The sequence below is a fragment of the Dermochelys coriacea genome, chromosome 8, assembly GCF_009764565.3.
Source record: "Dermochelys coriacea isolate rDerCor1 chromosome 8, rDerCor1.pri.v4, whole genome shotgun sequence".
NCBI classification, from domain to species: Eukaryota; Metazoa; Chordata; order Testudines; family Dermochelyidae; genus Dermochelys; species Dermochelys coriacea.
Window position 1 is genome coordinate 8638677 of NC_050075.1, and position 16899 is coordinate 8655575.

At 35.4% G+C, this 16899-nt stretch overlaps 1 protein-coding gene across 8 annotated transcripts in view; it reads left to right on the forward strand.

Moving 5' to 3' along the window:
- Window positions 1–16899, forward strand: part of MAPK9 (mitogen-activated protein kinase 9) — a 104197-nt gene that overhangs the window by 37082 nt on the left and 50216 nt on the right. For 3 of the 8 annotated variants that reach the window (XM_038412249.2, XM_038412256.2, XM_043520239.1), the window contains 6 exons: window positions 578–649; window positions 5719–5901; window positions 7178–7302; window positions 7926–7989; window positions 9347–9418; window positions 13305–15281. In XM_038412249.2, coding sequence (XP_038268177.1) covers window positions 578–649; window positions 5719–5901; window positions 7178–7302; window positions 7926–7989; window positions 9347–9418; window positions 13305–13447 — 659 coding nt within the window. In that variant the 3' untranslated portion in view covers window positions 13448–15281. Of the gene's footprint in view, window positions 1–161; window positions 234–577; window positions 650–5718; window positions 5902–7177; window positions 7303–7925; window positions 8043–8231; window positions 9310–9346; window positions 9419–9558; window positions 9644–13299; window positions 15282–16899 lie in introns of those variants that run through there. The other 5 variants (XR_005294327.2, XR_005294326.2, XM_038412251.2 and 2 more) reach the window with 5 other exon arrangements.

Here is a 16899-nt window from a genome sequence, read left to right on the forward strand (position 1 = left end):
GTCCTGAATTGGACAAAAACATTCTAAATAACCTTAAGAATAATAAACCAATCTGTAAAACTGTAAATATGCAGTTTAAATTTTACAAATTAAAAAACTGTTTGTCGTAATTTAAAAAAATTCTTTAATCTTTTGTCCTTGTTGCACCTAACATATGATAGTGGATATCTGGTCTGTTGGGTGCATAATGGCAGAAATGGTCCTCCATAAGGTCCTGTTCCCAGGAAGAGATTGTATCCTTCTTCACAGTGGTTTCAGGGATTGTAAAGTATGATAAATATTTAAAAGTAATTGAAGGATTTAAGAACTGATCAGAAAAGCATTTTATAGAGTTTAAAAACAAACAAAACGCAAGGCCTACATCACAAAAACTGAATTATTGTCTAATTGCAAAACTTAGGAAAAAAGCGAAGTCAGTGTTCTGTACTGTTGAGAAACTCATCTGTTAGCAGTTTGGTTTTCTGCATTCTTGAGGTTTTTATTGTAGATAGTAGGTTTATTTGTTTAGGTTTTTTTTTAAGTTTTCCACTTTTGTTCATGACACTTCATAATTTGATCATTTCATTTTTACTTTCAGTTGATATCTGGTCAGTTGGGTGCATCATGGGAGAATTGGTGAAAGGTTGTGTGATATTCCAAGGCACTGATCGTATCCTTCCCTAGTCATCCTTGAATCCTTTTTCACATCCACCAAAGATGCACAATTATTTTTATCTATTTATGTATATAAAAGCATAAAAAAGAAAACAAAATATTTCACTATTATATTTTAATGGATCTATTGTAATGTTAGAAATTAGTGTCATTAACCACATAGCTGAACTTTTTTTCTTCTACTTACTTGACAACATTTAACGTAGTTCTTACCGCTTGAACGCTTACTATTCATATTAACAACTTCACATTTTGCAGCTTTAAAAGAATATTGCTAGGTTAAAAAGCAAATTTCCTTGCTAGTGTTTCTAATAGTTAAATCATTAAAAAGGAAATCTTGAAAAATTTACTTTTCACAATTTATGCTGTTTGCTTCTAGCATTTCTGTGTTTGTACAATGAAAATAATTCTACTCTCAATAGTTTTTTAGTTTTTAGGGTTTTTTAGTTTTTTTTGTTCTTGTTTTTGTTTTTTGGTACTTGTATAATAGCACACAGCAGTGCTGCAGTGTCTCAGTTGCAAATGTTGCAGAAGGGGAATGTACGTTTAAAAGTAAAGACCTTTTTTCTTTTGAAATTTTTTTTTAATTTTATGGAAACATTTCTGTTCTTGGATTTTTCTAAAACTTTGTTCTTACAAACTTGATATCTTGGTCTCTTAACTCATTAAATACATCTGGTTAAGATGACTTAAATGATCTTTGCCAATAGCTATATTGTACAAAAAATTAATAATTTAGTATATTTCAAAGCCTTTTCCTACAAGCAAGTATAAAACATAGCTTATTTACTTGTTTCCAGTTTATAATATAAAAATTGGAAAGGAGACTACATTTCTCTCTATTTTAATTATTCTGAAAATGAAACGCTGAAAAGTGAAACATCTAGTTCTGCATCAATAAATACAATTTTATTTTCCCAGTTTTTTAATCTATATAAAGTAGATTCTGTGAAAATATAACCTCTATAAAAAAAATAAATATGTAACAATACAGGAATTTAAATCTGAATGCTAAATTCATGACACTAATCTTCAGCAGCTGTTTAACATGCATTAATTTAACAGCATTAAATAATTAATATACAATTTTTTTCACCTCTTCTTCCCTTGTATATTTGCTTTATCCTTCAAAGCCTTCAGACCAACCTAACACAATTCTTCATGTATGTTGTATATCTTCTCACTTGCATGTTAACGTTGGGTATCCTGATTGCTGTCTTGATTTATTCATAAATTTATTCATAAATAAATCAAAGGAATTTTTTTCATACTTGTCAAATATGTATATAATGAATCAGTTTTCCTTCTGGAAGGGTAAATAAAGCTCCACCAATCTAGATTTAATGTAGCATGTACTATCTATATTGTAGGTGTTGCTGGTAGCTATGCTGATAGTTAATGTTGCCTCACATTTTCCATTCTAAGACTCTGTTTCTAGTTGCTTATAACTTTGTCAAACTTTAACCATTTGGGCTGAAATTTTCTATTTCAGGTGTCTGCCTCAGGTGTATTTTTAAGTTCCAGCTAAAATGATTCAGCAGTTTCATAGAATGAGGTTGGAGAAAAATACATTGTTTTTGCTCATGTTAGATTCTTACAGCTGTTTCATTGAGAGTCCCTAGCACTTCCATCCTTTGGCACAGGCACTTGAACTCTGGCAGAGGGTTACTCTAATGCCAGGGATATGCCTTTGATTGTCTGCGTAAAAATTGCCCACGTTTGGCCTCAGAAAATCATGGTTAACATATGCACAGTAGACGTTTGTTAGAGGCTGGTGGCATTATTCGTCAAAGATTCTGCCTGTGTTGAGCATGTGCTATTCCTACACAGTTAGGTGCTGGCCAGAGTGCATTCTGTATTCTAGCATTGCAGGGGTTGAGCAGGACTTTCCTTGCAGTTGCTCTTCCTAGTTGTTATGATGCCAGGTACCAGAAAGGAGAGTCTCTCTCTCTCTCTCTCTCTCTCTCTCCTGTGCTGTCAATGCTCCCACTTCCCAGGTAGAGAGGGGGAGGAGGAAGCAGCTTAATTCAAACGCAGAATGGGGAGGAGCAGAGGAGGAAAACAGGTACCAGAGTCCACCCAGTGTCTTCCTGGAAGTAATTATGTCTTTGGAGGACTGGAATATTTCTCTAGATGTTAGGATTTAGGAAAACTCAATTTTCTGTTTATCTTCCTCCAGAGCTTCAAAAAGAGTCAGAGAGCTTATAGATCCACTATAGCTAGGTAAACTATGTAAACTAGGTTAACACCATGTGTTAAAATCTTCTCAGGGACTTCTAGGAGTGAAGTCTCATATCAGTAAGATAAGGACAGCCTCTGCCCCAGATGCTGCCATCTGCTTCTGCGGATGAAATCTGCCAGGCTGTTACATACCATCCTGTGCACATCTTGCATTACATATCAAGTTTCTGCCTAGTCTGGGTTTCAAATGCAACGAGGCATAGCTTATTAAACCCAGGTTTGTAGTGGTCCCAGTCCTAGAGCATAGCAAATGTTTGTTTCTACTTTCACATTGCTGTGGTCCTTTGGAGAAATCCAGTTAAACACTCTTTGGTCCGGTTCAGTTCTTTGGTAGGTTACTGTTGGTTATTAAATTTTCCTAAGACTGTTACTGATTAAGGAAAGAGAAGTAGGGATTATGAAAGATGGGGCTGGGTGTGAAGTTTTATTCAGTTAACTGATTAATCCTAAGGGTATGTCTTCACTAGCAACGTTAAAGGGTTGCCATGACAGCGCTTTAACGTGGCTGTGTAGTCATGGCACCAGCGCTGGGAAAGAGCTCTCCCAGCTCTATTTAAAAAAAACAAAACAAACCGTCTCCACAAGGGGAATAGCTACCAGCGCTGGGAGCTGGGAAACTGTCTACAGCGCTGAAATTTGCGAGAAAGTTGCAGCACTGTAAAGTGCCAGCGTAGACAAGCCCTAACTGGTGATACTTTTGAGGAGAAACAACCCTTTGAATGTAGTTTGGTGGAGCCCCTACCAGAAATCAGTTTTCCAGGTGGGAACAATATTTTTTGTATGTTCAATAACTTTTTTGTGTGCACATTGTTTTAGCATGAGAGTTAACTTTTGTAATTTTTTTATTTACCATACTTTTGATGTCAGTTTTCCATTTGAATGCATGGAACAAATACATTATATTAGAATAATCTTTGCATTAGATGTCTATATTTTTAATATGTATCAGTGCATATCATAGGTATGAAGAGTTCTCAGTAGTGGCTGTATTTTTGGCAGACTAACTGAAATTTGAGCACTTCCAACAAAAATTTCTAAATAGAATTTTTTTTATGCAAAGGCATGCCATTTTGTTATACTCTCCAGCTACATAAATAGTATTCTAGAAAACTTTAGATGTGACATAACTAAAAGTCTAACTTGTGACTGACAGAATTGGTATTCAGCAATATGTAATCCTGCATTAGAATCCCAAATTCCTCTGATTCAGAAAATGATTAGGGATTCTGTCACTAAGAAGGTCTCCTCCAATGTCAGATCTTTGAGATAAACTACCTTGCGTAAATTAATTTACTTGCTGTCCAAGCATCTTCAGGCATATGTACCTTTTTCATATGATGGACTGAATTCTCAAGAACTGCTTCACAGTCAGTGATGATAGAAATAATACAAGAATAACTTATCTGTACAGTCCTCTTCAGACATTGTTATGCTTTCTATTTCATAGCATGTAATAAAACACTTAATAGAGCCACATTGCCAAATATTATCTGAACCCCAGACTGTACAGAGAAGACTAGATGCTTCAGTTCTTCCCCTCCTCTACTTTTTTTCAATGTAAATAAGTAGAAAAATCATGGAATTTCTAGTGTAATCCCAATAAAACATAGTAATTGTGTGTTGTTTTCCTAACAGTTCCTTAAGCATCCTCTTTATATGGCAACTAATTGAGATTCACATTCTTAATCAAAATTCTGTTTTAAAGGTCAGATAAATGAGACTGCTTGGCAGATGAGGTGCACAGTTGTCATTTAAATAGTAAGGAGGGCAGGGGGAGAGTTGGGAAGATGCATCTTAAAAGTGTGTTACTTCCTGTGAAGTTACATTTGAACTCTTAATAAGCTATGGTTATACTATAGCTTAAGTCGACACAAGTTATGTCAGCCAGAGGTGTAATTCAGTCACCCCCTGAGTGACATAACTTATGCTGACTTAAGCACTGGTGTGAACAGCACTGTGTCTGCGGGAGAGCTTCTCCTGCCGACATAGCTGCCGCCACTTGTTGGAGGTGGATTAATTAAATTGACGGGAGAGCTTGCTCCTATTGGCTTAGAGTGGCTACAAGCTGCGCCGCTGTAAGCTGTCTGGTGTAGCCATAGCCTATGATTGAAGAACAGTCACTGTTCTTGTTAGGTACTACCATAGTTGATAGTTAAAAACAAAATACTTATACAGAAAATTCAGATTTGACATTTTAGAAGCCATCATGATTCATTAGAGTTGGATTTTCATTCCATCGTCTCAGGAAACAGTTTTCTGATGAAAAATCACTGTGATGCAGACTTTCTTAAGTAGAAGAAAAGTTGTACAGAATTCTTCTCTGAATGTGATGCAGTTATTATTTGGTCAGGGTTTGTCCAGATGTTTTCCTGCCCTTTATGAACTTTCTTTGTGAGGTATCTTGTACCTCTTAGGTCCAGAAGATTAGGCACCAGGTCTTTCCTTTCTCTCATCCCTCTCTCCATGAACAAAGTGCTTCATTATGGACACCAATCTCAATCCTTTTGGATCCTGTAAGTGCCACTTTTAAAAATGGCCAGTAGATTCTATTCAACAGAGATTTACAATTTATGCAGTACTTTTAGTCCTTCCTACTACTGGGTTTGGAAGTCTGATTTTTTGGAAATCAAATTTGTTCTTTGCATGACTGCTCAGAATGCTGTTGCTGGTAGAACAATGTTGCAATCCAGATTTGGCTCTTACAGTCCAGGTTTTCATTACTTTCAATGTGCACAAATGCTTTGTGGCACATTTCTATAAGCAATATCTTACACAATGCAGATTTGAAATTTTCCAGCTACTTTTCCTAAAGATAGCATCCAGATATTGATCAATGGAATAAAGTTATTGAACAATTAGGAACACCATCAGCAGATTTTATGAAGAAACTACAGCCTACTGTGAGGAATTATGTAGAAAATAGACCGAAATATCCGGGTATCAAATTTGAAGAGCTCTTCCCAGATTGGATATTTCCATCGGAATCTGATCGTGACAAATTAAAAAGTAAGATATTTGGAGAGGAGGGGGGTCTTTCTAAATTGGTTCACTTGACGTATATACAGTAAGGGCAGACAATGCAAACATGACACTATGCTGGTGTGATACAGTTTGATATCATCACACTACATTGCATTAGGAGGCAGGAGATTGAAAGCAGTAGCCTTGCTTTCTCCTGCATTGGTAGCACACAATGAAATGTCTTATTGCTGCCATTAAAATAGTTTGATTAAATATATACATTCTATTTTCAAAATTTCAGTCTATTAAGATACAGTAGATGGCTTGAATGTTTACTAAAAAAACCCAATTTTCTGAAAGCCATTTTATAATGAAAATGGATCTCTTTCTCTCTCTAGTTGATATTGATATGCATGTGTAGTTGTCATGCTCATTTTAACTACATATTGATTAAATAGATTATTTGTTCTTAATTACTCCATATTAGACATGCCTGTTGAATTTACCTTTTGGCCTGTGCAACTGTAATTATATTTAAAAAGTCTCAGCGGCAGGCAGCTTAAATTTATTATAACAATGTGATTTGATATTGATATGGGGCTCAATCCCGCAAATACCTATTATTAACGTCACTTGTGTGAGTAGTCTCGCTAAATCACCATAAGGATATAGGTATCTAATGCACCATAAGCTCTGTCAAAAGGAATTAGTGACTTCATAAGTTATAAGACCTAAAGCTTTCTTTTAACTTTATTAACACCTATTTTTAAAATTCAGGTTACGCTGTTATACTTGAAATATTATTTTAGTGCCATACAAACCAGGGCCTAGTACCACAATGAGACTGGGCGCACAATTAAAGTTACTTGGGTGTATTTGCAAGAGTGGGACCATGACTTGGATGGTATTAAATAATGTTTAATTTCAAACATTGTAACCTTAATTTTAAATATATGTAACAATATAATAAGAAACTTTTTCATTTGGCTTTTGAAGATGCTAGTTTCTCTCAGTAGAGTTAATACTTTCATACGTACAGCCAGATGTGTAGTTGTACTGGACACCTATTTCATTTTGGTGCATAATGTTCAATGAAACTCTCACATAAGTTTTACAAGAGATCTGTTTAATCTTGGTTCATTGTGAGACAAGGTTGAAGGCCAAGAATTCTACAGGTAACTAATAGAACTACTTGAGTTATTAACTTTCTTAGGAATTTTTGTTTGTGTATGGATATATTCTACCATATATTTTTTGTTACACTTCAGAATTTTAGCTTCTGAAACTCTGTTTTTGTGTCTTCCCCCCCACTCCCCCCCAGCAAGTCAAGCTAGAGATTTATTATCAAAAATGCTGGTGGTAGACCCAGACAAACGAATTTCTGTAGATGAAGCCTTACGTCATCCATATATCACGGTCTGGTATGATCCAGCTGAAGCAGAAGCAGTAAGTGTACATTAAAAATTCTACTCAAAGTATCACTTTAATCTTCATATTTGAGTCGATAGTTTATATCTTGTGTCAGGTCAAGAGTAGCAAAGATTTCATGTGTAATCTTGAGAGGATAACAGCTTGAAGTAATTGAAGTACCACCTCCAAAACAGCCCAAGAAGGGGTATTACTGTTGGTTTGAAAACAGCCCCTATAGCTGATTTCCTCTCCATAGATATATAGTTGCCGGTGCAACAATAATTTAGGCAGGTTTTTAATCCTATCTGCTTTAGGGTAAAACCATTTAATTTTGTTGAGACTCCTTCAGGCCTCATGATTTCTTTAAACCTAATATCCAGTTTTCAGCTGACAAATCTAATTTTGGTACATCATTCCAGTAGCTTGCTTAGTTTTGAAACTGAGAGCATATAATTCTGTGGCACCTCTGCAAAACAGATAGGATGGAGATATTGGCAAGGCACCCAGCCAGAGATTAGAAACTAAAAATAACATTTCACCTACCTGCTTCTTTTTTTTTTTTTTTTTTTTTTTTTTTTTTTTTTTTTTTTTTTGGACACCATGGTTAATTATACTAATGAAATGTTGCAGTTATATTTCCGATTTTATTTTCTTTGTAGCCTCCTCCTAAAATCTATGATGCACAACTGGAAGAAAGAGAACATGCCATTGAAGAATGGAAAGGTAACAGCCAAAAATGACTGATTCCAGTGATGGTGGTAATTTATCAACCATCATTACTCAAGTAGTCAGAGTAGCAGCTGTGTTAGTCTGTATTCGCAAAAAGAAAAGGAGTACTTGTGGCACCTTAGAGACTAACAAATTTATTAGAGCATAAGCTTTCGTGAAGTGAACTGTAGCTCACGAAAGCTTATGCTCTAATAAATTTGTTAGTCTCTAAAGTGCCACAAGTACTCCTTTTCTTTTTACTCAAGTAGTGTAATTGCTACATTGCATGGCTGATCAGAACCCACCAGATTAATTATACAATACTGCATGCAACAATGTGACGATTAAAGACCCAACAAATCATAAATGTCATATTATGAAGTTAATTATAGCTTGGTATACAATACATTTGGAAAGGGAAGAAAGTAGTATTTTGCTAAATGAAAGTTTTATTTGTATTTTGTTAGATCTCTTTGTGGGTGGGTGGTGTGGTTTTTTTTTTTTTTTTTTTGTTTTATGAAACCAACCTTCTAAAGTAAGTGGTTGTTTGTTTATAATGGATCTCTACTATATTTTTCTTAATCATGAGTTCTTCAAAACAGATACACCATCCGTCCTCCAAACCGCAATACCTAGTCTCAAATCTGTTCTAGTACAGGAGTCCTGCCTAGCAGAGTTGTGCATTTATAGTAAGCCACCCGTTTTCTTTGTTGAGTAGCTTCTATGTTGGTAATTTCCACAAAAAGATGAAAGGCATTGTGTGTTCTGGTAACAATTTTATGTCTGATTTATTGCATTGTGTACTTCACCTTGTGGTGAAACCAAGAAGAGAGGTAGTCCTTACTCATCAAGTAGTCTCAATCACATTAGCAGAATTAGTTTTACGAGTTAGGGCTACAGGATCAGGCCCATAATATTACCTTTAGAGAGAAGAACTTATAGATGAGTAATTTCCATCATAGTTATGAATGAAAATATTTCTATTGGTATGAAAAAAGTGCAAAAGTTTTTCCAGTACAGGTTGTCTGACTACTTTATTATGTTTTTTTAGCTGACATACTTTTTTTGATCTTTGTAAAAGTTTAATTTAAATGTAGTTCAGCCATACAGTAAGTTATTACAATGGGTTAATTATTATATTTTCTTTAATGTGTTTAGAGTATGTCTGTTAACTTTTTAGTGAATATTGAAACTGTTTTTAATTCTTAAAGAAAATTTGCAAAGTCCATTAATCATAACAGTTGTTTGTTCCATGGGAAAGTGTGCCTCTAAACAACCTACAAATACACCTTTAAAAGAGTAAAAGGAAATGGCTGAAAGTAGTTTTTTGTAATATTATCTTTCCCTACCAACCCTTTTTCTTTTACTTAAGAATTAATATACAAAGAAGTAATGGATTGGGAAGAAAGAAGCAAGAACGGTGTGGTAAAAGATCAGCCCTCAGGTTAGTCATTGGTTTTAATAGTTTAATTTTTTCTGCAACTCTGATACATGTTTGGTGACATGCTCATATTACATGAATCAGAATCAACAATCCAGTTATGCCAGAAAGTTTTGGTGTCTAATGCTCTTGATCCTGATCAGTCTCCCAGATTCATAGTCAGTTTGCCTTGCTGTGAAGTGAGCTGCGGAAGCATGTGCTGCTCTTCTTCCTCCCTGACTGGAAGAGGTAAAAAGAATTGTTTTGGGTTTAATTGTTTATAAACCACTGCTTTCTAAGACATTCTCCTGACCTGTAGGTATAACCTTTGTCCTTGGTTATACATCTGGGCATTACCTTATATTACCTTGCATTGGCAGTATTAAAAAAATTTAAAAGTGAAAATGCAGTGTGCTCGTGGCCTCTCCTAAACTGATAGCAGTATGATAGAACACAGTTTAACGGATCTGTACTTCTCAAAGGTTTTAGTACAGTGGCTAGTATCTGCAATGGTTTTGTAATGGAAAAATGTCTAATGCACTGAAGAAACTTGCAGCAGTGTTTCAATCCCTCTATTCAGATGTTGTGGGGGGTTCTTGTCTTGGCCTTCTAAATTACGTGAGTAGTGGTGATTTTGTTAGCAGAGTATAAAAATTGCAGAACAGCCTTTGCTCTGTTTCCTTTCTGTATCTGTTGTACTCACTGTTGTTCTTTTATTGGTCTGAGGAACTAATTTGTTTAATTAGGGTAGTGATTCGGCAGATCCTAAATCCCAAGCCAAAGAAAGTGCAGGTAAATCCTTTTTACTTAAGTTTCCTATGTTTATAAATAATAAAATAGTAATTTATTGTTCTTACCCTTTGCCTTAATAAATGATACTAGAAACAGCATATGTGAAAAGCAGGTAGACTTCAAATTTGGCTGTATTCTTCATAAACCCATTGTGTCGTCTCTGTTTTTGCTGGGAAACAACTTAATTTGCTCTTCCATTCTGGTTTAGAAAGAGTTTGCTTTATCTTACTCCTGTTTCTCAGCTGGATACATTATTTTGATTTAAATTTACATGTAAATTCAGAAGCTAGTATTATGGTCTGTTCAAAAGGCTAAAATGGTCATATTCTGCACAGGGAACTCCAGTGAGGGACCTTACATTTTACAGTAAATATGTTCAGGGAAATTCCCCATGTTATCTTTGTGTAAAGACCCACATTATTGGAGGTTTTATATTTAAGGAGTTCCAAAGGTACTAGTTTTTATCTCATTCTAGTAGCTGAAAAAAACTGCCAGACCAAGTGAAAAATGTGCTGTGAGCTGAAAAGTGAAATAAAGTATGTTGTGGAAAAAAACTCTGCAGGCTCTACAAAATGTTGTTCTTTAGAAACTTGCAAACTGTTCTGCAGGGATCAAGTACACTTCAGCTGACGGCCTTGTAACTCAAGATGTCCTGCTGCAATGTTTAGATTTAATTTTGTCTTTAGTTTTATAGTTTGTCACAACTTCTTTATGTGTAGTACTAGTTGTCTTGTAATTCAGTGACATTGGAATTATTCCTCCTTGTGTGTAACATTTTAATAACTGTATAATACAAGTACAGCAATTATGTAATTGTGTATAGAACTCTGATAGAATGAACATTGGGGAAAGGAATATTGTAGGTTCAAAATACTGACAAAATTACAGAAACTGTTACCTCAGAGTATAAAGGTTTCATTCAGTATAAATAAGAATACAGGTATTTATCAATCTTGTCTTCAGGTATTTACTCATACTATTTTCTGGGGGATGCCAACACACGAGAAACTTCTCCACATCTACGTATCTTTTACCATACAATGTAAATACAGTGATTATTTTTAGAATTTCCATGGTCAGACAGAGTATGTTAAGAAAAACTTGAAGCTAAAATCTCAGGTAATTTAACAATAATCTTCTGTCAAGAAGAAAGTTTGATTACCCTTTAATGTTAATTCTAACACATTCAGGAAACGGAAGAGGCTGTCCAACTATTTCTCCTGGAGAGTTAGTGCCAGTATCCCCTACCAAGTCCCTAAACCTTACTCTAGGTTGCATATTGGATACTGAATACCTTGAAATTTAAAAAAGAAAAAGAAAAAACAGAGTCACTTTTGAGGCAAAATTCTAGTAACACTTTATCTACGTATTTCTCTACTATGAGTTGTTTTTTCATCCAACAAAAAATTTAGTTCACACAGATTTTAAGTTCACATGCTTGTGCACTTGCTTACCTTGAATAGTACTTTACTCCACATATAAGCCCATGGAAATCAGTATATCTTCTGAAGCTTCTATTTTGGCTGAAATAAAACTTTAACTTCTTCCTGTGTCTCAAAAATTATCATAATCAGTATAATCCTAGCAAGTTCAATATTTACTGTTTCCCAATACCGAGTCTTACATTAGAATTAGTGTAATCTGGAAAGAGTTGAGTCTGTTAAATTCAAGCTTGTATCTGATGTGCTGCCCCTAAAATTAAATTCCTCATAGCTGTTGTCGTACTTTGTCAACAGTACTGTTTTAGAATTTGAGGACGACGCACCTTTCTTTGTGGGTTTTTGGTTAGCAGTTGATATGCCTTTATGAAGTACCATGCTCTGAGAATGTGTCAACCATATTGAAAGTAACCTCCTCCCCTCCCAACTTTTAGTGTTCGCTGGTATTCCGGTGATTCTTACTTTTCTTTTTTCCAGCCCAATTTTTAGATGAGTCCAACCTGATTCAGTATAACATTTCTTTACTGTAAAACTCTGACATAGTCATGAGGTGCTGTGTAAGTTACAAGCCCTGAAATAGACTTTAACGTCTTGACTATTTTTGTCTAGTTTCTTATCATAAGTTTGAGTGTATTATATTTTACATTTTTACTCCAGTTTAGAAATCTGAGAGAGTGGCTTCTAATGTAGTCCCTTCCAACAAGAGATATCAGCTTTTCGTCCTCTGGGGTGTGGGTAGTGTGAAGAGGATCCCATTTGCTTTCTCTGTGGACCTCACAGTCCTAAGTCTGGCTCTATTGCTGGAGCCTCCCAGTGCCTCCTGCTCCCTACAGGTTACTGTTGGCCATTTCCTTCGATGCTTCCTAACTAGCTCTGGAGTCTCCCCGATACTTTCTCCACACAAGGCTCTCTACTCTGAGCTCATGCTGCTTCTTATATAGTCCTGGCATAGCCACTTGACCCCCGCACACTTTCTGGTCACATGACTCATCTGTCTGTCTTGAGTACTAAATATCGCAGAATGCATTCTCTTTAAAGTACCAAACCTTAGTAACCAACGTAGCAGCACTTCCCCTTAAAGGGGTTTCCATGTTTTCTGTTATGTGGCTGTAAAAAATTAGTAATCCAATCTATTCTGGGAGGTGTCGATTACCTTTTGTATGCTTTGACTGTTCTGATGAGTATTAAAATTTTTTAATATGAATAGGTAATGCAAAAAGCATTACTGTTAAGAGTGAAATGGAGATCTTCCCATCTTCTCAAGGAATAAACTTACAAATTATTCAAATACAAAAATGACAAAATGAGGTGTCAGAAAGGCATGGAATAATGTTTCCTACTATTTATAACACTACTTTGGAAATGTAAAACTGAAATCTGCTTCTCAGACTTGTTTGCTCTTCTAATTTTGTTCAGAAGTGATGAGCTGCTGGTATTTTTTTTTTTTTTTAAAGGTACAGTATTTTTTTTTGGAGGAAAAAGGCACACAGTGGTACATGTATTTTGCACAGATATGTAAGCTCAAATTTTAAGTTAACTTTGATAGTCCCTAAATAAACACAATAGTAATGCATTGTGTACTCTGGAAAAGGAGATATTAAGAATCCTAAAGCATTATTATCTATATTTGCAATAATGTCTTGCCTCAGATTTTATTATGCTTGGTTTACTTAGCACAGATGCAGCAGTGAATAGCAGCACCAGTCCTTCCCAGTCATCATCTATCAATGACATTTCATCCATGTCAACTGAGCAAACATTGGCTTCAGATACAGACAGCAGCCTTGATGCCTTGACAGGACCCCTTGAAGGATGCCGATGATCAACCAGGATTGCAGACTTAACACTGGGAAAAAAACGCGTTTCCATTGGCCTGAATTGCTTGTAAGTTAATGGAACCAAGTAGAGAAACTCCATGTTCTGCATGTTCTACTAAAGTAATGCCTGTGTTTTTACTCAGTTGTAATAAGACTCCCTGCTTAATGTTGTAGAATGAAAGCAAATCAATGTCTAAAGAAGAAAAAATTACAGTTTAGACACTACCATAGGCTTTTTTGTTTCAGCCTATTTCAGGTGAGCAGTTACAGTAGATGTGTACCAGATAACTCCTCCTGAGTGAGTTCATGTACCTTCTGTCTCATTCAGTAGACTTCTGTAACGCACACATGGTCATTACATTTTTGCATAGAATTACCCTGTAGTGGGTTTTTTGAATGTATAGCGTCTGTATAATTTGCTTAAATATGACTACAGAAGTTTGCGCTATTTAACTCCAATATGTTGTATGTGAGTGTTACCTTACATATTGGAAATTATCAGTACTGTATTCAAGGGGCAATTGTTCTTCCACATAGCACTTTTTTTTTCTCTATTGAGACCTCTCTCTGCTCACCTCCCAATAATTTTGTATATCTTCTTGTAGAAGAAACAAACTTGTGAACTTCATATAGCATAGCCATCATTTCATATTTTACCCATGAATGCGACTATGCTTCTCTGAATATCTTCTTTCAGTTGTTTTAGTGGGAGATAGAATGGATTAGCTTGATGAAGCAACATGTTTCTTTAAATGAGGTGAAGTGCTAAATTATTTCCTTATTTTCTGGCTAATACATTGTTTTGGTCCTTTTTTATCAATAAAAACTTTTAGAAACTACCCTTTCCCTCCTTTTTCTTTCAAGAACAAAAAATAGTCCTGTGGAGCTTCTCCCTTAGTCGCTTCTTGTGTCTAAATGCAAAATCTGATAAAGTGCAGAGACAATGAGGAGACTTGAAACCTAAGTGACCCCTGGAATAGTTGCAGAATTTTTTTTTCTAGTTTTGTTTATGGAACCATTCTACAATGTGAACACTTCTAAATTTTGATAGGCCTTTTGACTGATTTGACAAATGATTTTCTTAAGTATTCCTTATATCCATGGAGCTCAGCTCTACTTCCAAATTAGACAAAATTCTTTCTTTATTAAAAAAAGAAATCTGTCTACATTTTTTTAACAAGGTACCACAGGAGAGGGAGGCTGTTTACAGTGAGGCTCTTCTTCAGTTTTAATAGAAGTTTATCAATGCAGTTTTCAGATTTAAATAATACAGACATTGCCTCTTCCATTGCACAATATTTTGAATTATTAGAAAATGTGTGTACAGTAGAATAGTGCTTAAGTTATCAAATATTATACAGTTGTGCATTTGCAAACAGAAAAGCATGTTTGCTTTGGAACGCACAAGTTTAAGAAATGCTTTTGCTAAAAGATCTTAATGTGTGCACGTGTGTATGGTTAAACTATAACTAAAACAGTAATGAAAAAATGTCAAAGATGAGGCAAAACATTTTGCTTTCAGACTGGCACTATATTTAGCTGTTGATTTAGATACTGAAGTCTTGAACATTTAAAGAGAACTTGTACAACTTTCTCGCTGAACCAGCAATTATATTACTGACTTGAATTGTTCAGTATGCTGTTTGGAAAAGGAAAAAGAATTGCCCATGATTTTGCACGCTCTTGGTTATGATCTGAAAGGTAGAAGTTTTTCTATTAATGCAGTGTGTACCCATAAATGTTTTAAAATAAATTCAAAGCTACAGCAAATTAAACGATCAGAACAGAAAAATTTGACAAGAAAATTGGACAGAAGTATCTCAGTGGTATAAGCTGTAGATAAAGAAAAGGAGTACTTGTGGCACCGTAGAGACTAACAGATTTAGTAGAGCATAAGCTTTCGTGAACAACTCACTTCATCAGATGCATCCGATGAAGTGAGCTGTAGCTCACAAAAGTTTATGCTCAAATAAATGCATCTGATGAAGTGAGCGGTAGCTCACGGAAAGCTTATTCTCAAATAAATTTGTTAGTCTCTAAGGTGCCACAAGTACTCCTTTTCTTTTTGCAGATACAGATTAACACGGCTGCTACTCTGAAAGCTGTAGGAAGTAAGTCTTTAGAGTTCACATCTAGCATTTTCATTTTGATATTTTTTTAACAAGTACTGTTTTTTAATTTTGTGTTTTTTTGTTTGTTTTTTTTTAATTCAAAAACTACAGATATATTATTTATCATGTGTTTCTGGTGATATGTGCAAAATTTGCCTGGCTTATTTTGTTATTAGAGCAAACCTTTGATCAAAATGCTTATTGTGTTCTTACACAATAGAATTGCGCATACTCTTTATCTCTGGGTGTTTTGAGCTGTTAATGTTCAAAGACACCTAGCATATAGAGTAAGGTCTGGTGATCTTAAACTATCTTGTGCTTAGTTTCCACCCTATTCAATTCAGGGGGGGAAAAAATTGAAATCTCTCTTTTCTGGTGTGTTGATCCAAAAATTGCTGTTTTGTTCTAGAGATAGCTTAGCTTCACTTCACTGATTGCATGCAAGACTTTCAAAAGTGACTAGTGATTTTTGGGTGCCTAATATGAGGTACCTTTTAAGGAGCCTTATTTTCAAAGGATGGGGGCTCAGGACTTTGAGAATCAGACCGCTTTAAGGTATCTCAAGTTAAATACCCAGAATCACTAGTTATTTTTGAAAATTTTGGCTTTAATGTTTTCAAAGAACTTTGAAATAATAGGATGAAATGTGCAAAATGATGCAACCTATCATTAAGGTTCCCTAACAGTTTCCCACTGTACCTGAGGCATTAAGGGCTGAAATCTCTAAAGGAATTTATTGCATGTCACAGTACTGCTGCAGAGCAAATACAGTTAAGCTACCTTAGTAATAAAATAAATGATTTATTAATAAGTTTTTGTCTGCCAGTCTTTGGTCTGATCTTGTTTTGTAAAAGTTCTTCTTGGATATTTTGAGATCCATGATTAACTTCTGGGAACGACCTGCTGGACTTGTCATTTTTCAAGATTATACAATATCTTTGTTTAGCTTTCCATCCTCTTTAAGTAAAACATACTAAGCTAAAGTCTTCTTTGTTGCAAATGTCATCATTCAGGAGCAACTTACCCCACTAGATTTAGTCTGTTTGGCATGCCTCAACTGCATGTGTACAGTGTTCATCCTGGATTCCACTCAGCCCCCATTGGCCTGGAACGGCGAACCACGGCCAGTGGGAGCTGCAGTCGGCCAAAACGGCAGGCCCTGCAGGTAAACAAACAGTCCCAGCCTGCCAGCGGATTTCCCTGACGGGCCGCGTGGCAAAGGTTGCCAATCCCTGATATATATGAAGTGATACAGTTGACCAGTTTTCTGCACTTCGTGTTTAGCATTTTTAAATATTTGGTTTTTAAAGTGTGTGTTTGTGTAAGTAAAAACAACCCAATTGATT